The sequence below is a fragment of the Phocoena sinus genome, chromosome 10, assembly GCF_008692025.1.
Source record: "Phocoena sinus isolate mPhoSin1 chromosome 10, mPhoSin1.pri, whole genome shotgun sequence".
Classification (NCBI taxonomy): Eukaryota; Metazoa; Chordata; class Mammalia; order Artiodactyla; family Phocoenidae; genus Phocoena; species Phocoena sinus.
In genome coordinates this window covers 61255845-61278251 of record NC_045772.1, presented here as the reverse complement: position 1 = coordinate 61278251, position 22407 = coordinate 61255845, and the positions used below count along the sequence as shown (strand labels likewise).

General features: G+C 52.1%; 1 protein-coding gene across 4 annotated transcripts; it reads left to right on the top strand.

Moving 5' to 3' along the window:
- The first annotated feature begins 1108 nt into the window (after window positions 1-1108).
- ESPL1 (extra spindle pole bodies like 1, separase) lies at window positions 1109-21848 on the top strand. Of its 4 annotated transcripts, none has more exons than XM_032645471.1 (31): window positions 1109-1163; window positions 1605-1697; window positions 1876-2934; window positions 3216-3320; window positions 3479-3599; window positions 5568-5704; window positions 7011-7204; window positions 7509-7748; window positions 7975-8119; window positions 8228-8366; window positions 8560-8699; window positions 9647-9781; window positions 10824-10943; window positions 11439-11610; window positions 12011-12139; window positions 12273-12429; window positions 13329-13438; window positions 14528-15513; window positions 15953-16301; window positions 16499-16660; window positions 17033-17246; window positions 17348-17538; window positions 18419-18546; window positions 18671-18793; window positions 19638-19793; window positions 19902-20072; window positions 20198-20302; window positions 20483-20598; window positions 20760-20843; window positions 21014-21178; window positions 21468-21669. In XM_032645471.1, the coding sequence occupies exons 2-31, from the start codon at window positions 1617-1619 to the stop codon at window positions 21667-21669; spliced, it is 6336 nt and encodes a 2111-aa protein (XP_032501362.1). In that variant the 5' UTR covers window positions 1109-1163; window positions 1605-1616. The 4 variants fall into 4 exon arrangements, with proteins under 4 accessions (XP_032501362.1, XP_032501363.1, XP_032501359.1 ...); XM_032645472.1 differs by having other exon boundaries at window positions 1151-1292; window positions 15953-16184; window positions 21468-21848; XM_032645468.1 differs by having other exon boundaries at window positions 1151-1292.
- Window positions 21849-22407: the final 559 nt, after the last annotated feature.

The window sequence follows — 22407 nt, the reverse complement described above, 5'->3', positions numbered from 1 at the left end:
ACGAAGACCCAACACAGCAAAAATAAATAATTAAATTAATAAACTCCTACCCCCAACATCTTCTTTAAAATAAAAAAAAAAGGATGTTTTCTGCCCTTGAGGAGAATCAAGTAGATATACATAGGGAAAAAGTCCTAGAACACTGTCAAAGCACTGACTGCTAAGGTGTAAGCAAGACGAAATGAGTACTGAGAGAACTGATGTATCATACACATTCAGCCCCTGCAGCAATATTACCATTACAACGCTGAGATTCTTCGTCATTGCTTTTTTTTTGTTGCTTGTTTTTAAATAGTCTTCCCTGCTAGATTCTCAGCTCCTAAAAGAGGTTGATGATGATGAAGAAAACCAATAAAAGAGAAGGATGAGTGAATAGAGTTCATCAGGGAAAAGCTAACTGGAAGACCCAAAGTTGTGAACTGAATTCTTTGGAGGAAGGGAAGAGAAGCAGAGCCAAGTGAAGGTGTATGTTTGGGGAAGTAGTTAGTACTTACCGAATATAAGCCATTAAAAACTGCGAAATATCCCAGTGAATGAGTTTCCCGTCGTAACTCACAGCTTCCACCCCACCCCTCTACCCTCCATCCCCCATCAAGAAGATCCTCTGTCTTCCTCAAACAATCCAACTGATGCAGGGAGCAAGGCTGGAAGGCAGAGAGAGCTGGAAGTCGCCACAGTACTCATGTCAGTGGCCCCGGAAAACTATATTTTTAAAGAATTCCATGAAAGGCTATACCCTTTTTTCCTAGTAACCCAAACCGCGAGTTTCCAAGTAAGTTCTTTTTGTTATCTAACCTATTTCCCTTGTCTGCAAATTTAAACTCTTTCCGAGCTCTGAAGATAAAGGGGAGGAGAAGGAGGCAGGGGACTGGCCTTCACAACAGCAGCTAAGCTACACGTAGCTGAGGAAGTCGGCCCCGACTAGAAAATGTGGAAAAATCCGCACTCCCAAAAGGCTTTAGCCCTGATAGCGGCTAGACCCCGCCGGCCGGCGTCACGTGAGGACGCAGCGCGGCGAGTAAACTACAACTCCCAGCGCGCCTCGCGGCCCGCCGACGTTACGTAGCTCTCACTGATTGGTCGCTGGGCATATTTGAAAGGAGGGGCTGGCGCGGAAAACGAAGGATACATTTTGGATCCTTGCGGAGTACTCAGTCTAGTGGGTAAGTCCTGCCTCTGGGAAGAACTATCTCTGGGACGGAAGGCCTGGAGGTACTCCTGAACGTATGTATGCGCCGAGGTGAATGGCGCCCCAGCGCTGACTTGAGGAAGAGGCCGGGCGTCTCTACGAGGTAGGGTCGGGAGACTTCGGGACGCCCTGGTGGTGCTGAAGAGCTCGGTGGAGGCCTCCGGTGTGGGGCGTTGGTTGGTGGGACGGGTAGTGAGGCTGGGGATAGGCTGGGAGGAAGGAATAGCAGAAGCGTCGGTTTATAACGGGAGCCCGGCGTCTTGGCATGTATGTTTTTCCGATAGGATTTCTGATGGGATTTTTTGCCCCCACCCCCACCCCCCGCCTTCCGCGGCCTTCAAGCCCTTCTCCCGCCCTTCATTTAGCTCCTTTACAAATCTTCTCCGCCTTCCCTAATCCGTTTTCTTTCCTCTAGTCCCGCGGCACCATGAGGAGCTTCAAAGGAGTCAACTTTGGGACTCTGCTAAGAAGTCCAAAGGAGGCTGAAGAGCTGCTGCCTGACTTGAAGGTGGGAGTGCTGTCTGGCTGTGGATGCACCTGGCTTACCAAGCTGAGCTGTTTTGCTTTTTGACTTATTTGAAGAGACAGATTAGTAGGAGATCCACTCTTGAGCAATCTCATTTCTAGTTCCTTTCCCTATCTTTTTTTTCTCCTTTGGTAGCCTCATTCACATCTTCTCCTCCTAGGAATTCCTGTCCAAGCTTCCAGCTGATTCTCCCAGCTGCCGATCTGATGCCGAGAGGAGGCAAGCTTGTGATGCCATCCTGAGGGCTTGCAACCAGCAGCTGACTGTCAAGCTGGCTTGCCCTAGGCACCTGGGGAGCCTGCTGGAGCTGGCAGAGGTGGCTTGCGATGGCTACTTGATGTCTACACCCCAGCGCCCACCTCTCTACCTGGAACGAATTCTCTTCATCTTTCTGCGGAACACTGCTGCACAGGGAATCCCAGAGGCCACACTCCGAGTCGCTCAGCCCCTCCATACCTGCTTGGTGCAGTGTTCTCGACAAGCTGCTCCCCAGGACTATGAGGCTGTGGCTCGGGGCAGCTTTTCTCTGCTTTGGAAGGGGGCAGAAGCCCTGGTGGAGCGGCAAGCTGCATTGTCAGCTCGGCTAAAGGCCTTGAGCTTTCTAGTACTCTTGGAGGATGAAAGTACCCCTTGTGAGGTTCCCCACTTTGCTTCTCCCACAGCCTGTCGAGTGGTAGCTGCCAATCAGCTATTTGAAGGCAGTGGGCATGGTCTGCATGAAGCAGACGCTGATTTCCTAGGTGACCTGCTCTCCAGGCATGTGATCAGAGCTCTGGTGGGAGAGGGAGGGGGCTCTCCTGGTCCTCTTTCCCCGCAGAGGGCCCTCTGTCTCTTGGAGCTCACCCTGGAGCACTGCCGTCGCCTCTGCTGGGGCCACCACCACGCCAGAGCCACCAGGGCAGTGCAGAAGGCCTACGATTACCTGAGGAACACCAGTCTGGCCCCCAGCCTCCAGCTTTGCCAGATAGCAGTTGAACTTCAGCAGGTTGGCGAGGGAGGACCCCAGGCAGTGGCCAAGCTTCTGATCAAGGCATCAGCTGTCCTGAAAAACAGCATGGAGGCACCGTCCCCCGCACTGCGGGCATTGTGTGACAGCTGCCAGTTCTTCCTCTCAGTCCTGGAGCGAGGCACCAAGGGGCACTATGGACCTGATGCCATTCTGGGCCTCTCTGCTTTTCTTGGCAGCTACTGTTGCCTCATCCGGCAGCTGCAGGATGGCGTGAGTTAAGGACCTAGAGGTAGGGTGGGAATGTGGTTCTGTGGACTCCATCGGGCTAGGGTCTTTGGTAAGATCTGGAAGCCCTGGCTCCCGCCTTGGTAAGCTGCTCTCTGGACCATGCCTGCCAGCCAGCAAGCAGCCTCGTATACGCTGAGAGGGCAGTGGCCCATCCTGATGTCCTTCTTCCTACTCCCCGGCTGTCTCAGCTCTCCAGGGCTCTGGGCCAGTCTTCAGCTTGGAGCTCCCTGTCCCTCAAACCAAGCTTCCCCTTCCTTCCTCAGGTCCGTGGGGACTCCTCCAAGCAACTGCAGGCTTTGGTTCAGATGCACTTTCAGGGACTTCACCTCTACACTACGGTGGTTTATGACTTTGCCCAAGGCTGTCAGGTACCATCTGGAATCAAAAAACCTGGACAGGTCCTAGGGTCTGGAGTTGCTTGACTGCCCTCAGTAGAGCTTTGGGGTTGCTTTGGCTTTGGGCATGAGGTGGGGTGGACATCACCTTAGACCTATTATGTTTCCTCTCACCTTTTTTGTCCCTTCAGGAAGGTGATTTGGCTGACCTGGCCCAGCTAGTGGAAAGTTGCAAATCTACTGTTGTTTGGATGATGGAGGCCTTACAGGGCCTGTCAGGCCGAGAGCTGACTGACTACCTGGGGATGACTGGTTAGTGTCCTAGGGCCCAGATACAGGGTTCTTGGGAGGGTCATCGCTTGTTAGGCAGGCAAGTAGCAGTAGCTGGATAGTTCTGTGGGACCTCCCTATGGCTTAGGGAGGCAGTGAGAAAGATATTTATAAGGATCTCTGTATTTAACAGCAGGAGAGAAGTGATGAGGCTCATTTATCATAGCAGATGTGAATTTTTTTCTCATTGGCTTTGAAATCTGACTTGGTATTTGTTTCATGAAAATGTAGAACATTTATAACTTAATTTTTTTTAAACCAGGTAGAACATTCACATGATTCAAAATACAAATTGCACAAAAGGGCGTACAGCGAAAAGTCCCTCTACTGTGATTAATCCTAGTCACCCAAGTCCCACTCTGCAGAGGCAGCTAATATGGTCAATTTCTTATGTATCCCTCTAGAGATATACTGTGTATATCTACTATACGTATATATACTATGTATATGTATATATTAACCAACAGGCATGAATATTTCTCCCCACCCTTTTTATTGAAATATACATACAGGAAAATACTAAGATCATAAGCAGACAGCTTGATGGATTTTTACAAAGTGAGCTTGGTTTGTAACCAACATCTAGGTCAAGTAACAGAGCATGACATAGACACCTGAAAAAACCCCTCTTTGTGCCCCCTTCTGGTCCCCACACCCCAACAGTAACCACTAACTATCCTAACAGCATCAATTAGTTTTACCTGTTTTGTATTTCATAATAAATTTCCCCCTCAGTTTTGCAAAAACCATAGCCCTTTAGTTTGAATTATATAAACCTAATGAGTGCAGTCACTAGAAGGTTTTGGAGCGTTTTTCATATTCATATTATCAGGTTGAACCTGGCCACAGGTCATCAGGAGTCACAAAAGTTAATAGTATGAAAATTCTTCCCACAGAGTATTGATATTGAAGACCTACTTTATTTTCTCCCAGCCATCTACATCGATAGCCAAGAAGCTGCCTAAACTAGAACTTAGGAAAATTGTATTCATTCAGTGAATATTTATTGAGTAACTACTATGTGCTAAGCACTGTTCTGAGTACTTAGATATGTCAGTAAATAAAACAAAGATCTCTGCTCTCATGAAGCCACATTCTGGTTGGGGGAGAAAGACCATAAACAGTAGAATAATTGAAGTACAACATGTTAGAAAGTGATCAGAAATATGGAGGGAAAAGAAAAGTAGAGCAGGATAAGAAAGGGAATTAGGAGGTCAGGGCAGGTGAGGGGGGGCAAATTACCATTTAAACAGGTGGTCAGGGACTTCCCTGGCGGTCCAGTCGTTGGAATTCCACGCTTTCAGTGCAGGCGGTGCGGGTTCAAATCCCCGGTTGGGGAACTAAGATCCCACATGCCACGTGGCCAAAAAAAAAAAAAAAAAAAAAAAGGTGGTCCGAGTAGGCCTCTTGGAGAGGGTGACATGAGCACAGCCTGGAGGGTGTGAGGGAATTGACCATGTGGAAAACTGGGAAGGGACGTCCCCTGGCAGAGGAAACAGCCAGTGTCAAGGCTCTACAGCAGGAGAGGGGCTGGCGTGTTCAAGGGCTAGCAGGGAGGCTACTGTGGCTTCAGTGGAATGAGGGAAGGAGAGGGAAGTAAAGGATAGGCCAGAGCGTTTCCCCCAAAATGCTGACCTTTGGAGCAAGATGAAGACAGAGATTGGCATGTGAGGAGAGACAGGCCCTGTGTGGGAATGAGGACTTGGCTCTTGTAAAACAAGTGCAGAGAGGCTGGCTGGTGTGGGGTTACCTTCCTGGAATGGAGGGCATGGGCTGACTTGAAGCATGAAGGGGAGAGCTGTCCCGTTCTCATTCCCTAGCGATGGGGGTTCCTGGCTGATCTGGGGACTGCTGAGCTGACCACAGGTTTAGCATCTCTCTTCTGCCCCTCCAACAGCAGAGGGCAGTGGAACCATTCCTGCAGTCAGCTGTCCTCTCTCTCCCCTGCAGCCTCTTACACCAGTAACCTGGCCTACAACTTCTATAGTCACAAGCTTTATGCCGAGGCCTGTGCCATCTCCGAGCCCCTCTGTCAGCACCTGGGCTTGGCAAAGCCGGACACCTATCCTGAGGTGCCTCCTGAGAAGGTATGAGGGCAGGAGGGAGGTTATATTGAAGGGAGGAGGGGGCTCAAGTAGCATGAAAGGGCCTGGCCAGGACCCTGCCTTGGAGTAGAGAGTTAGGAGCTGCATGTTGGCAGCAGTACCTGGGGCAGTGTTTCCCGGACCTCACCTGTACTGTTATTTAATGTTTTTGATTCATTCACTTTATTTTTTTTTAATCTCACCACGCCTTCATATTTACTTTTTTTTTTTTGGATTCACTTTTTATATTTAGCCTTGTCCTGGGCCAGTGGTTTTCAACCTGACTAGACATTAGAATCACCTGAGTGAACTAAAAAAAAAAAAAATTCTAAAGCCTGTCCTAAGCTAATTGCTTCAGAATCTCTGGCACTGGAGCCCAGGCATCTGGATATTTTTCTTAAAGTTCCTCTACGTGGTCCTTTGGGCAACCAGAGTGAGAACCACTGTCATAAAGCAGGAATACCCATGAAATGATGGGTTGGCAAGACGGGTCATAGAGGGCCTTGGGTTTCGTTTGATGAGCCTCTCGATTTAAGTGGAGGCCTGGTATCGGATTGGTATCTTGGGCTTCTCGGCATCACTGTGGCGAATAAACAGAAGGAAAGGACAACACCAGGCACCCAGGCGGCTCTAGCAGCCCAGGCAGGAAAGGGTGGGCGTCTGAACTGAAACAGCTTCCCAAGGGATGGAAAGAAGTGGGTGAGTGCAAGAAGTCAAGGATTAACCTGGAAAGTGACTGGTGTGAGGGAGGGAGAAGGAAGAGGCCAAGATGGTCTCGCCTTTCTAACTCAGGAGAAGGTGGTGATTTGCTGAGAAGGGTCAGGAGGGGCTTCCCTGGTGGCGCAGTGGTTGAGAGTCTGCCTGCTAATGCAGGGGACACGGGTTCGAGCCCCAGTCTGGGAAGATCCCACATGCCGCGGAGCAACTGGGCCCGTGAGCCACAGCTACTGAGCCTCCCGCGCACCGCGATGAAGAGTGGCCCCCGCTTGCCACAACTAGAGAAAGCCCTCGCACAAGAAACGAAGACCCAACACAGCAAAAATAAATAAATTAATAAACTCCTAACCCCCAACATCTTCTAACAAAAAAAAAAAAAAAAAAAGAAGGAGCAGGTTTGCAGGGGTGTGGGTGACGGGTATATGGGTGGGATGGGTCGAAGCCTCAGGTTGAGAGCACCCAGATATTTAGTTCTTAGGTGTCTGTGGGGCGGGGTTGGGGGCAGGAGGACCCTGAGCACACACATCCTCCACCATGGTACAGACTCCTTGCTTCCTCTCTCCAGTTTGGTCTGTTTTCTTCCTCTGGTCAGTTGCACAGATGCTTCCGGCTGCACGTAGAGAGTTTGAAGAAACTGGGTAAACAGGCCCAGGGCTGCAAGATGGTGACTTTGTGGCTGGCAGCCCTGCGGCCCTGTGGCCCCAAACACATGACTGAGCCAGTCACCTTCTGGGTCCGGGTCAAGATGGATGCAGCCAGAGCCGGAGACAAGGAGCTACAGCTGAAGTGAGTTGGTGGGGAGGGGGACAACCATTTTTATCCCCTGGAGAGGGCTGCTTTGGCACTCATGGTCACATTCATCCTCATGTCTGAAAAAGGCACTGTTTCCTCCATTCATCATTATGGATTGAGTGCCGACTGTGTGCCAGCCACTGTGCTGGGTAGTTGGGGGGACAGCGGTGACAGGCAATTGCTCTTGCTTTCACCACTGGAAACTGAGCTCTCAGCAAGCTGAGGCGGGGACTCCTTGGCCTGGGGCAGAGGCGCTGTGCTTCATGGGCTCCCCAGTGCTGAGCCTGCCCTGTCTCAGGACGCTGCGAGACAGCCTGAGCGGCTGGGACCCAGAGACCGTGGCCGTCCTGCTCAGGGAGGAGCTGCGGACCTACAAGGCGGTGCGGGCCAACACGGGGCAGGAACGTTTCAATGTCATCTGCGACCTGCTGGAGCTGAGCCCCGAGGAAACTCCGGCCGGGGCCTGGGCCCGAGCCACTCACCTGGTGGAACTGGCTCAGGTGCTCTGCTATCACGACTTTGCCCAGCAGACCGACTGGTGAGGAGGAAGGCCTGGGAAGGCCACTCTTGCTTCTTGCCCTAGCTCCTCTTACCCTTCCTGGAGCCCGTCGTTTCCCTCTCCACGTCCCTGAGCACTCCCTTGAGTTTGTGGTCATGGGAACTCAATTCAAAGGATGAGGCCAGCTGTGCTGCAGAAGGCCCTTCCCAGGACAGTGTGGCAGGCACTCACAGTAGCCTGGCTTAAGTGCGTCTTCTCCCTATAGCTCTGCCTTGGATGCCATCTGGGAAGCCCTGCAGCTTCTGGAGTCTGTGAGGCCCGAGGCCCAGGCCGAGGATCGGCTTCTGGATGATAAAGCACAGGCCCTGCTGTGGCTCTACATCTGTACCCTGGAGGCCAAAATGCAGGAGGTGAGCATGGTTGCTGTGGGGTTGAGCAGGACTGGATACAGGGTTTATTTTCCCTGGGCCCCAGTAAGCTCGTGACAACCGTGTTTTCACCCTGGTCGCCCCATCCAGGGTATTGAGCGGGATCGGAGGGCCCAGGCCCCTCGTAACCTGGAGGAGTTTGAAGTCAATGACCTGAACTATGAAGATAAACTCCAGGAAGATCGTTTCCTATACAGTAACATTGCCTTCAACCTGGCTGCAGATGCTGGTGAGGGCCGTGAACGTAGTGTGGTGGGATGGGGCCTCCTCTGTGGCTTCCTATGGGTGCCCCAGGTGTGAGGGAGGCTGCCCTGTGGAATGGAAGGTGGGCACAAGGGCAGAGGCCATTATGGGGAAGAGGACCACCTTTCCCCAGATGCCCACACTGAGAGAATGGCTGGTCCCTTTCTTCTGACTTACAGCTCAGTCCACATGCCTGGACCAAGCCCTGGCCCTGTGGAAGGAGGTGCTTACAAAGGGGCAGGCCCCCGCTGTGCGGTGCCTGCAGCAGACAGCAGCCTCCCTACAGATCCTAGCGGCCCTCTATCAGCTGGTGGCAAAGGTAACGGGGCAGGGCGTTGACACGGGCCAGAAACCCAGCTCCTTCACCTTCTTTGGCCTGTGTCCTTGCTGAGAAGTCATGTCATCCAGTGTGGGCTGTGTCACCAGTCTCCCTGAGTTAAATCCAGGCTCCAGCGTTTACTAGTACATGGCCTTAAACAAGTTGCTTAACCTTCCAAGCCCATTTCCTTATTTCTAAAATGAGGGTAATAATACTACTAACTCATAGCCTTGTTAGCATTCAGTGAGATAATGCGTGAAAGATGGTGTGTGTAAACGGAATACTCAAACGTTAGCCATAATTATTGGTAATTATCAGATAATTTGAGACCTGTATACTCAGAAAAAATACATAAATGCGTACAGATACAATTTTACATTTTTACATGCAATGTCAGGTTTCAAGGACTCCCTGAAGCTCTTCCCTGGACCCCATATTAGGAACCTCTGAAAAAGGACGTTGCGCATAGAGAATCTTTGTTACTGTGGGCATTAGGTCATATTCCTAGCAGGAGGAGCCTGGGAGGCTGCCTGAGCCCTAGATTTGAGTCTCGGCTCTACCACATACGTGTTATGTGAACTTAGACAAGCAGCTTAACATATGTTAACCTATTAGTTTCCTCATCTGTAAAATTAGGGTTAGAGTTGCTATGAAAATAAAGTGAGCTGGCACAGTGCCTGGCACATAGCAAACGCTCAGGAAATCCTGGTTATTGAAGACAACTGGCGTGTGGGCTTTAAAACAAGTGAGGGGGTAGGAGGGTTTGCAGACGCCCTCGCTGCTCTCCTCTCCGGCTCCCTGAGGATGGCCAGTGGTTGCTCTGTCTGGGTGGCCACATTCCAGCCAGGCCCTCAGGTCAGACCAAGGTCCCAAAGGGCTGGAGAGGAGGGGCTAGAAATGAAGGCTTGAGCGCGAGCTGGGTAAATGTGCTGCTCCTGGCCTCCCAGCCCCTGCGAGCTCTGGAGGTCTTCCTGCTCATACGGATCGTCTCCCAGAGACTGGAGGACCACGCAAAGGCAGCCGGCTCCTCCTGCCACGTCACCCAGCTCCTCCTGAAACTCGGCTGTCCCAGCTACGCCCAGGTGAGTGCCCAGCCGCGCTAGCCTGGGGCTGCGGGGGGACCTGGCTTCGGTGACCCAGCTCTCCTCTGAGAAGGTAGGCTACTGAAGGAGTGGCTTCTCTGCCTTCCGCGCCACGTTTGGCTGAAGGATGGTAAAGTGTGGAGTGGTTGGGACGCAGCTGGGGAAGAGGAGGCATCTTTCTCCGTCTCACTGCCAAACCAACCGTTCATTTAGTCTTACCTAGTCTGCACTGGCAATACGCTGCTAATCCGGGGTTTCCCAGCCATTTCTGTTGTCCCAGTTGATGCTTCTTGTTCACTTAGGGCTGTTAACAATGTATCCTAACTGGTCTCCAGGCCTCCAGTTCCTCCCTTTTCCACTCCGGCTACTAGCGGGATCATGTTAGGCACAGATCTGATCTTATCTCTTTCCTGCTTAAAGGATTACATTGGCTTCTCCGCTACCTGAGGGATACTGTCCAGATCCTTTACTCTGGATCGCACACCTTCTATATTCTGGTTCACTCTTTGTCTCGCCGCTCCACACCATGAACTTTATGCTAATCTGTACCACTTACTTTATATTCCTCATACATACCCCGCTGTCTTTGGTTGTGGTAGACCCTTCACCCTAAATGCACCCTCGCCCCAACTTTTTTTTCCTTCAGCAAACCCGTACTTTCTTTTCAAGGTCTAGCTCAATTGTCTCCTTCATAACGCATTTTATATGTCCCCTTCTTCAAGGGTAAAATCAACCACTTTCCCTGGGTCCTGGGTGCCCACGCACCCCCCCCCCCCGACATTGCAAGCTATTGGATGGAAGGCCCTGCTTACAGCTTATCCAGCTTTGTCTCTCTAGCTTAGTGGTTAACGGAAAGGTACTAAATGAGCATTTTAGTGAGTGAGAGAATAATTCCTACGTAGACTATAATATTTGAAATAATTTAATATTTAATTGGACAAGGTCAACATTTTGCTTGCAAATGCTTTAATCCGCTTTAATTTGAAGAGTCTGGCTGCCTCTCCTCACCAGCATGCTCACGCACCCCCGATTGCTTCCTCAGTTGTACCTGGAAGAGGCAGAATCAAGTCTGAAGCTTCTGGATCGCACCACAGATACATGCCTGCTCCTTTCCCTGACCTGTGACCTCCTGCGAAGTCAACTCTACTGTGCTTGCCAGAAGGTGCTTCTCACTTTCTTGATCCCCGTAGGTCTTGGGTATGGGAAGGATTTTAGGATTCTCCAGAGAATCTGTCTGGCTCCTGAGGCTTCCCTGGAGCTGGGGAGAATGTTCGTGGCCCCGAGGAGCAGAAACATCTTGCCTTGCCCTTTCCCGTGGATCGTCCACGTGTGCTTCTCTAGGAGCCATTCCATCCTTTTCATCCTTTTCCAGCTCCCTCTGGGGCAAGGGGGAAAGTCTGTCCAGTGACTAGAAACTGGGATGACACTGGCGCCCTCGACTGGAAATCCAGTGGGATCCAAAAGGCTGGGCTTTCTCACACACTAGCTATGTGACTTGGCTGAGTCTTCTGCCCTTTCAGGCTCTAGTTTGCTCTCCAGCTTTTATCATCTGAAAAGCAGGGGACTGGGCTACGTGATCCGTAGGGGCACCTTGAGCTCTGAATTTCTGATCCTGCCTCACTCACTGCTCTCCTCCGCCCCTGCCCCCTCCCCCCAGGTGGCTGAGGGTGCCTCTCTGCTGCTGTCTGTGCTTCGGGACCCTGCCCTCCAGAGGCCATCCAAGGCCTGGTACCTGCTGCGCGTCCAGGCCTTGCAGCTTGTGGCAGTCTACCTGAGCCTCTCATCAGGCAGCCTCTCGGCCTCCCTGTGGGAGCAGCTCTGTGCCCAAGGTGAAAGAAGAGGGTGGATGGCCCTCCTTGTGTGGTTTGTGTGGTTTGTCCGCTGTCAGCTCTTCTCTGCCCTCGTCCCCTCTGCTGTCCAGCTGCGTGGATGAGCCTACCTAGAAGCTGCCCAGAGCAGGCCTGGGATAGCAGATGAGTTTCAGTTTGCTTGCTGACTCTAATTGACTGCTCAGTGACTGCCCTGAACACGACACTGACAAGGGTTCTGAGACTCCATGTAGCCTCGGGGGAGAGAGTTCTGTGATTGATTAGCTCTGTCTGCCTTAAGTGTGGAGGGAGAGGGTGAGAGCATGCTTCGCATTTGCTTTCTCACTGTTTGAAGGTGGTGGAAGTTCTGGCCACATCATCTCCCTTCTTGTCACTCCCACCTTCCCCCACGCTTGCACAGGCTGGCAGACACCTGAGATAGCGCTCATCGACGCCCACAAGCTCCTCCGAAGCATCGTCCTCCTGCTCATGGGCAGCGATGTGCTCTCGGCTCAGAAGACAGCTGTGGAGACACCATTTCTGGACTACGGTAAGTGCGAGGAGGAGAGCTGACGTGGAAGGAACAGGCTAGGTGGCGGGGCTGGCAGTTGTGTCTGCAGAGGACCCAGGCTACGGGTCCTGGTTCCACATGATGGTGGTCTCGTCTCTCTCCTTTGCTACAGGTGAAAATCTGGTACAAAAATGGCAGGTTCTTACCGAGGTGCTAAGCTGCTCGGAGAAGCTGGTCTCCCGCCTGGTCCACCTGGGTAGTGTGAGCGAAGCCAAAGCCTTTTGCTTGGAGGCCCTGAAACTTACAACAAAGCTGCAGATACCGCGCCAGTGAGTACAGGGCCCAAGAGGATGCCGATTCCCAAACCTGAGGGCCTACGACCTTGACCGTGGGTTCCCAAACTATTCCACAGATTAACATGTTATATTTGGACGGGTTGGTGGAAGAATGCATTCCATGGCAAACAAGTGGGAAATGCTGAGTTAATCAAGATTAGATGTTCTCATTTCCTATAGGACTTACCATGTCCTCCAGTATGCTAACACACATTATCAGTCTCCAGAAGGGAGATCTAGTATACAATGTTTCCCTAAATCTCTTCGTCTGGAGGATCCTTTTGGTGAGGAGTTCGGTCTGGGAAATCCTGTCCTCATGCACGAGGGTGAGTTGGTTTGAGAGATGAGTGTAGAGGGTTTTCGTCAGGGAGTGCCTGAAGTCAGCCTTAGGAATTAAAGGCCTTCTGGACACTGGAAAAGACTGTGATGGCTCTACCTGGGAAAGGGGCAGAAAGACTCTCTAGGAGGGCTCCCTTGGTGGTGCAGTGGTTAAGAATCTGCCTGCCACTACAAGGGACATGGGTTCGAGCCCTGGTCCAGGAAGATCCCACATGCCGCGGGGCAACTAAGCCCGTGCATCACAACCACTGAGCCTGCGCTCTAGAGCCCGCGAGCCACAACTACTGAGCCCACATACCACAACTACTGAAGCCTGCGTGCCTAGAACCCGTGCTCCGCAATAAGAGAAGCCATGACGATGAGAAGCCTGTGCACCGCAACGAAGAGTAGCCCCTGCTCACTGCAACTAGAGGAAGCCGGCGCACGGCAGCAAAGACCCAACACAGCCAAAAATACAAGCAAACAAATAAATACATAAATTTATTTTTAAAAAAAAGACTCTCCAGGAAAACAAAGGATTCCACTAATGGGTCGTCATCTTCTCTCCCGACCAGATGTGCCCTGTTCCTGGTGCTGAAGGGGGAGCTGGAGCTGGCGCGCAATGACATCGACCTCTGTCAGTCGGACCTGCAGCAGGTTCTGTTCTTGCTCGAGTCTTGCACAGGTGAGCAGCCCGGCCCCTCCGCCCGTGGGCGGCAGTGAGAGTGATGCACGCACTGCAACACAGCTTCACATGTCAAGGCTAGGTTCTCTCCTAAATCAGACTAACTTCTGTCCCAGGGCAAAGCTCCCTTCACTTCAGTCAGACCATTGGTGTCCCTCCTTCAGATGGGCTGTCCAGGACTACCTTACCTGCTTCTAGTTTTCAGTGCTTATATATATATAATACACACACACACACAAATATATACATATATATGTATATGTGTGTGTATATATATGTATATACACACACACATGTATAGACATATATGTATATTGTTTGTTGTTGTTTTTCTGTTTTTGGTTTTTTTTTTTTTTTGCCTGTGCCATGCAGCTTGCGGGATCTTAGTTCCTGGAGCAGGGACTGAATCCGGGCCCCTGCAGTGAAAGCACTGAGTCCTAACCACTGGACTGCCAGGGAATTCCCAGCACTAATATATTTTAATTTAAATAAAATTGAATATTCAGTGCCTTAGGTACTCGCCACACTTTCTGTGTTCAGTAGCCGCACATGTGGCTACTGTATGGGGCAGCACAAATGTAGCATCCTCAGAAGGGTTTAAGCTAATAATAAAATATTGTATTTATGGTGCTTTTTTTTTTCCTTATCAACCACTTTTACCTGTAGTATTTCATTGGATCCACACAAAATCCTGGGAAGTTGAGTTGGGAATGTAGAGTTCTTTCATTTGTAAACTCAGAAAATTGAGAAATTCAATGTTTGAGGCCAGGATCATGGGGCTACTCAGGGGCCAGAGACAGGATTAAGACTTGGGCCTCTGGGTGCCGGCCTTCTGGCCTGAGCCATGCAGCCTTCTGAGCTGCAGATTTGGGGGCTCTGTGGGCTGTGCTGATGCATTGTTAGAAGGGCAGAAAATGTTAGGGTTTTATCGAAAAAATAGTAAGGATGCTAATATTTAGTATGTTAGTACAGTAACATATATGAACAGTTAGTAAGTAAATAACATAGGTCGTTGGCCGCTGAGGTAGCTCACGACACACTGGTATCATTTCTCCCAGTTTTGTAATTCTTTTTCCACTCTTCCCTCAGAGTTTGTCGGACTAGCGCAACACCCAGACTCTGTGAAGAAGGTCCACTTGCAGAAGGGGAAGCAGCGGGCCTGGGTGCCCCATCCTCCAGAGCTTCCAGAGGAAGAGCTTGTTCTAAGAGGCCCTGACCTGGAGCTGGTGGCCACCGTGGCCAAGGAGCCTGGCCCTGTAGCACCTTCTACTAACTCCTCCCCGATCCTGAAAACAAAGCCCCAGCCCAGCCCTGGCTTCCTGACCCATTTGCCCACTTGTGACTGCTCACTCTGTGCCAGCCCTGTCCTCTCAGCAGTCTGTCTGCGCTGGGTGTTGATCACAGCGGGCGCGAGGCTGGCCACGGGCCATCAGGCCCAGGGCCTGGATCTGCTGCAGGTTGTGCTGAAGTGTTGCCCCGCAGCCAGTGAGCGCCTCACCCAAGCTCTACAAGCTTCCCTGAATCACAAAGCACCCCCCTCTCCTGTCCTGGGCCTCTTCGATGAGATCTCGGCTCAGGCATACACACAGCTGGCACTGGAGGGGCTGAGCCAGCCGTCAAACAAGAGCCTGGGGAAGATCCTGGAGTTGGGGCTAAAGTTTGTGGTGGCTCGGATACCCCACCTGGAGCCCTGGCGAGCCAACCTGCTCTTGGTTCAGGCCCTTGCAAAGCTGGCTAGCCTCAGCTGCTGCACTCCCCGACTTTTTGCGAGCTCCTGGGGCTGGCAGCCACCATCAGTAAAGACCCCTGCAGGCTCAGAACACTCTAAGCCTTGGAGCCAAAAACATTGTGGACGAAGACGCCAGCAAGAGGTCTCTGCTACCCTGCCGCTCTCAAATACCTCTCTGAAAGGTCTGGAAGGTGGAGGACCACCCTGTACACCTAAGCCCCCAGGCCGGGTCAGGCAGGGTGGCCCTCGTGTCCCCTTCACCGTGTTTGAGGAAGTCCTTACAAAGAGCAAGCCTGAGGTTCCCAAGGCCCCCAGGGTACAACAGAGGGTCCAGACACGCCTCAAGGTGAGATGGGACTGTGGCTAGGTGGTACTGGTGTTGAGTGGGGGTGATCCTGGAGAAGAGTTCTGCAGAGCAGGTGTCTCTGGAATAGCTTCCTAGGGCTGGCGGGGGTGGTGGGAAACCTTAAGCTCTCCTGTTACTGCAGGACCCCTACGTCTTCCACAGCAAGACCTAGTTCAAGTCCATCTTTGTTTCAGACAGAAGGGACTTTTCTTCACTCTATACGGTTCCTTTCCCTTTTCATCCTCCTTATCTTCTCTTCCTTCCTCCTCTCCCTCCTTCCACAGCCCAGGGTTACTGCCCCTGGTTGAGTGTGGCCTAATACCTGGGAGGTTGATTCTTAAATCTTCCCCAAGGGCCTCTATGATGGCGCCTCCACAGCGCCACCTGCTGGTGGACAATGTCTTGTCATTTGGCCCTTCTCCCTTTCCCACCATCCTAGGTGAACTTCAGTGATGACAGTGACCTGGAAGACCCTGTCTCAGTTGGGGCACGGCTTGCAGAGGGACCCAAGGGACGGGGCACTGCTTCCCGGGGCTGTGGCCGGGGCCGGGGCCGAGCCAGGAAGGGCCCAAGTGTGAAGACAAACGCGGTGGCCGCCCCAGGCAGTGCCCCTGGGCACCCTGGCCTCAGTGGCAGAAGCCGGAGGGTCAAGAAGCTGGCATCAGGACATTGTGAGGAGCTGGGCCCCGAGGTGATGAGGACTATCCTTGAGGAGGAACTGACTGACAAGCAGATGGAAATGAGCTTTGAGATCCTCAGGGGCCCTGATGGGGAAGACTCAGCCTCTGGTATGATGGCAAGGGTGGAAAATAGAGGTCCATGATTTTTTTGGGTTGCCCTGGGGCCAAAACATGAGAAATAACTGGTGCCAAAGATGGAACAGGAAGAAGGTTCTTTTGCTGCCTCTGGGACCAGACCCTAAAGGGAGAGCAAAGGGGATGGCAGGAAGAGGGAACTCTACAGGTAAGTCGTGTTGTCTGCCCAGGTGGGAAGACCCCAGCTCCAGGGCTCGATTCAGCCATAGGAGAATGTGAGGTGTTGAGACGGGATGCCAGCAAAGAAGAGCTGCCCGTCCGGGGCCCAGACAAGGAGAGAGACAAGGATCTTGGTCCTCCGCTCCGACTCCCCTCGGCCCCCGTAGCCGTCAGTAAGTATGCTGACCACAAAGGTGTGATCACTTGATCCCAGTGCCTTTCCATTACTGTCCTTGGTTCTGGTTTTGGACCATCTGGATCTGGTAGCCTTTGAACCTGGGTTTGAATCCTAGCACTCTTTGTCTACTAGCTGAACTCTAGTCACTTCACCTCTCTGAGCTTCAATTTACTTAACTGTAAGGTGGAATTTGGGGAGGATGGAGAGAGTTGGTGCATGTAAACTGCATAGCTCCCCACTTGGCACACTGCCCTTCATAAATGGTAGCTGCTGTTTTCCACGTGGGAGAGGAGACAGACGCTCATTCTTGGAAAGTTCCTATCAGTTAGGAAGTCGGGGATTCATCGGTGTCTTGACCTCCCTCTAGGTCTCTCTATCCTGGATTCCATCTGTGACTCACTAAGCATTGCTTTCCGTGGGGTCAGTCACTGCCCTCCTAGTGGGCTCTACGCTCACCTCTGCCGCCTCCTGGCCTTGTGCCTGGGCCACCGGGATCCCTATGCCACTGCCTGCCTTGTCACCGAGTCTGTCTCCATCACCTGTCGCCACCAGCTGCTCATCCACCTCCACAGGCAGCTCAGGTGAGTGCCCACCATCCCTAAGGCTTGTGCTGGGACAGACTGGGGGGAGTGGTCCAGACTTTGAAGGAGGCAGAACTCACCCCCTCTTGTGTTGCCTGCAGCAAGGCCCAGAAGCGCCGAGGATCGCTTGAAATAGCAGAGCAGCTGCAGGGGCTGAACCTCCAGGAGAGGCCTGGAGACATACCCCTGGCCCGCATCCAGCGCCTCTTTTCCTTCAGAGCGTCGGGATCTGGCCACTTCCCCCAGCCTGAGAAGGAGAGTTTCCAGGAGCGCCTGGCTCTGATCCCCAGTGGTATGGCGGCAGGCATCAGTGCCTCTGCTGTTCTTTTATTCATCTTCTTAGGGAAGAGTTGGGTGAAGGAGTTTAAGGCATTAGTTCACACACACGTTTATGATCCTTATGGAAGGATCATAAATTTTCCATTGATTAGACATTTTGTAACTCTCACCAAACAGACATACCTTAAATCTAGGAGTCTTTCTTTTTTTTAATTAATTTATTTATTTATTTATTTATTTATTTTTGGCTGTGTCGGGTCTTCGTTTCTGTGCGAGGGCTTTCTGCAGTTGCGGCGAGCGGGGGCCACTCTTCATCGCGGTGCGCGGGCCTCTCACTGTCGCAGCCTCTCCCGTCGCGGAGCACAGGCTCCAGACGCGCAGGCTCAGTAGTTGTGGCTCACGGGCTTAGTTGCTCCGTGGCATGTGGGATCTTCCCAGACCAGGGCTCGAACCCGTGACCCCTGCATTGGCAGGCAGATTCCTAACCACTGCGCCACGGGGAAGCCCCTCTTTTTTTTTTTTTTTTTTTGAATCTCAATTTGAGTTACCAGCAAATACAGTGTCTTTCTTTCTTTAGGGGTAAGTAGGTTCAGGTGTCCAGGGTCTTCCTATGCTAACACGAAACATGTTCACGAATGATTTGAGTGCCTCACTGTATGTGGGGAGTGGTGGGAGGGAGCGGTTGTTAGTTTCTGTAGGGACACAAATAAATACAAAACATGGTCTCTGACTACAGGGAGCTGTTAGGGTAAGGGAGAGCACCTTTGAACTCCAGTGGCCAGGGAAGTCTTCTAGGAGTTGTCTTGAGTGATGGACAGGGATTGCATGCAGAAGACAGGGAAGGGAATTATTTGTAACAGCTGAAATAACTCTGGGCACATCCTGTGTGTCAGGGGTGACCGTGTGTGTGTTGGCCCTGGCCACCCTCCAGCCTGGAACCATGGGTGACACCCTCCTGCTGACCCGGCTGGAAAAAGACAATCCCCCAGTCACTGTGCAGATCCCCACTGCCCAGAACAAGGTAGGTTTTCTGGGCCGGGGAGCAAAGTTGGGCTGGGGCAGGCTTCTGGTCAAGCTGTGGCTGGGGGATGGAGAGATGGTGGTCACGTGGACAAGCAGAACTCTTGCAACCCCATCTCCCTCAGCTTTCTGTGAGTTCAGCCCTGAAAGAGTTTGATGCCATCCAGAAGGAACAGAAAGAGAACAGCAGCTGTACTGACAAGCGGGAATGGTGGACGGGGCGGCTGGAACTGGACCGTAGGATGGAGGTGTGTGTCCCCAGCGTGGGGTGGGATCCGGCCTGCCCTAGGAATATCTTCTCTCTCAGGGGTCCCAGGTTCTTGCTGAGCCACCTCAAGTCCTTTCTGGAAGTGTAGGCCTAAATAAAAAATTATGTCACTTGGGAAGCACTTTAAACAAGAGTCTGAGACTGGAAGGGGTTATGGCAATGGAATGTTTAAAGGTAAGTACAAAAAAAGAAGTTAAGCCCAAGTATCAGCCTCCCGACCACAGCTTTCATTTTACTTCCTGGCTTTAGCTTTTGCCCACCTGTTCGTATTTGTCAAAACGTAGTGATTTATTACAAATCATCTTTTTTTTAAAGATATATATATATATATTTTTTTTGGCTGTGTTGGGTCTTCATTGCTGCACGCGGGCTTTCTCTAGTTGCTGCAAGCGGGGGCTACTCTTTGTTGTGCTGTAGGGGCTTCTTGTTGCGGTGGCTTGTTGCAGAGCACAGGCTGTAGGCGCGCGGGCTTCAGTAGTTGTGGCAGGACGGGCTCAGTAGTTTTGGCGCATGGGCTTAGTTCCTCCATGGCATGTGGGATCTTCCCGGACCAGGGCTCGAACCCGTGTCCCCTGCATTGGCAGGCAGATTCTTAACCGTTGCGCCACCAGGGAAGTCCCCCTACAAATCGTCTTATCTATACTCCCCCAGAGTCTCAACAAATGAAAAAATGTTTCTCGCTTCTTGCCTTTTATAACTGGCAGTAGGATAAGTAAGGCACATCCACTTATTGGAAGACCCATTTCCTCGTCTCCAACATGTCGGTGCCTGTGGGGAAAGAAACTCAGCTTCCTCTCTGACTGACAGCTCTGTTCTGCATTCAGGTTCTCACCACTTCCCTAGAGAAGTATGTGCTGGGCTGCTGGCGGAGGCTGTTGCTGCCATCCAGTGAGGACCCCGGCCCTGCCCAGGAGGCCTCCCGTCTACAAGAATTGCTGCAGGAATGTGGCTGGAAGTATCCTGACCCCACTCTGCTGAAAGTGAGTTGAGCAATCAGGGAAGGGGAAGAAGGTAGCCTTAACCTTCCCACCTGCCACTGAGGGTGGAGATGGGAGCTATGGTACTCAATGACCACTGTTCCCCTGCAGATCATGCTCAGCGGTGCCAGTACCCTCACCCCACAGGACGTTCAGGCCCTGGCTTATGGGCTGTGCCCAGCCCTGCCAGAACGAGCCCAAGAGCTCCTGAGTGAGGCAGTAAAGCGTCTACAGGGTCAGACGGTACCAAGCAGTAGGCATCTTGTCTTGGTGCTGGACAAGGTAAGGAGCCAGGGGCCGGAGGGGCAGCGCCTGGTGGGCAGTGGGTAGCTACTCGCCGCCATGCCCTTTCTGACTCCTGTGTACCCCTGGCTCAGGACAGTAACCTCTGAGTGCTCTTTGCCCAGGACCTACAGAAGCTCCCGTGGGAGAGCATGCCCAGCCTCCGGGCCCTGCCTGTCACTCGGCTGCCCTCCTTCAGATTCCTACTCAGCTACTCCATCATCAAAGAGGTGTGGGGTTCAGGGAGTGGGGACTGGGGGTGATTGGGGACTGGGCAAGAAAAGGTAGAGAAACCTGGGAAGAGAAGGAGGTCTTAGGAATGGATCAGCTGTGGAAAGGGGCTTGGAGTTTGTGGGAGCTTGGGCCCTTGGGCCAGACCAGGATCCTGATCACCACTGTCTCCCCATCAGTCCGGGGCCTCGTCGGTGCTGAGCCAAGGCGTGGATCCTCGCAGTACCTTCTACGTCCTGAATCCCCACAATAACCTGTCAAGCACAGAGGAGCAATTCCGAGCTCATTTTAGCAGGTCAGCGGGAGAAGAGTAAGAAGCGGGGTGGGGAGGGGTAGCACAAGACAGGGGCAAATGTCCTTTTCTCCAGAATCAAATGTTGCAGCCCACGTTCTCCCTACTGTTCCTTCTGCCCTCTTTGCCCCATAACCCTTCTTACTCCTACCTTTTCCATGTAGTGAAGCTGGCTGGAAAGGGGTGGTCGGGGAGGTGCCAAGCCCGGAACAGGTGCAGGCAGCCCTGGCGGAGCATGACTTGTACATGTGAGTGCTCATGGCAGGGAGGTGGGGGGAGGGACAGTCCCACAGGGTGGGTATCACCACGGTTTGCTCTGGGGCTTTGGAGCCCCTGACTGGCTCAGGACACCTCTGGAGACACAGCAGAGGCCTGGCCCTGCTAGGTCAGGCTCTCATCTCGCCTCCTTCTGCCTCAGCTATGCAGGGCATGGGGCTGGTGCCCGCTTCCTGGATGGGCAGGCTGTCCTGCGGCTGAGCTGCCGGGCGGTGGCCCTGCTGTTTGGCTGCAGCAGTGCAGCCCTGGCTGTGCACGGAAACCTGGAGGGGGCTGGCATCGTGCTCAAGTATATCATGGCTGGCTGGTGAGTCTCAAGGGGCAAAGTCCATCCTAGGTCCCCATCCCAAGTGCTTTCCCAGGTCTGAACCCTAAATCCTTCCTCTTTTGTGCCCCACCTCCTTCCTCCCACCCTACGTCCCTGGCATACCTGGGCCCTTAACCCTTTGCCATCCTCTATCTTCCTCCTGGAACTATGGGTCAGGGGATTTCCTCATTGGCTTAATGCCTCTCAACTCACCACCACCACCAGTCGTGTTTTCCTAGGTGTTCTGTTTTAGACCCTCACTTTGTATTTCTTCCTTCTCTTTTCCCAGCCCCCTGTTTCTAGGTAACCTCTGGGATGTGACTGACCGTGACATTGACCGCTACACAGAGGCTTTGCTGCAGGGCTGGCTTGGAGCAGGCCCAGGAGCCCCACTTCTGTACTATGTCAGCCAGGCCCGCCAGGCTCCCCGACTCAAGTATCTTATTGGGGCTGCACCTGTAGCCTATGGCTTGCCTGTCTCCCTGCAGTGACCCCCTTGGAGCTCTCCTGTTGCTGATAGAAGCCATGTGACTGTTCTACCTCCAAACTTAGATTTGGCCCTTACGATAAATATTTTAAATGATTTTCCCCAGTGTTTTATATGCAACATTTCCTTTTGATTTAATTTTTAATATAATAAAGATACATCACTTAAACCCTGTTTTGTGTAGTTCCCCTGAGAACATTTGAAGATAAGACTATTGCTGGCTTCCTACTGTGTAGTACTATAAATAGATAAGAATAGCTTGCAGGAGTTCAAGTCTGAGAGTCTTGGGAAGAAAGGCAAAACCAACAGACAAAGCTGGGCCTGTCTTGGCCTCAGCAGACAAAGCTGAAGGAGAGAGGGGCATCAAAATGCTCTAAGTGGGGACAAAGGCCCAAGGAAAGGTAGAGGTAGATCCATTGAGAGTGTCTTGGCCAGGTACCCTCATGTCTATCCTGTCTTCCTGCCCTCAGGTATCCTGGGAGTGACACAAGTTTAATGCCTCAGTTGCTTTGCCCCCCTCCTAAGTGGATGTTATAGGCTGCTGTCCTTTCCCCACAAAACACTTGTTAGTGCCATGCACTTTAGCAGCCGATTCTGGGGGGTTCTGATGCTGATGTACGGGTTTTCTCTCTCCAACTAGATTAAGTTCAGAAGTACGTATCTTAACACTCTCATGTATCCCTCACTTCTAGCACATGGTAATTTAGCACACTGCACTGATTAATAAACCCACTGCTGTACT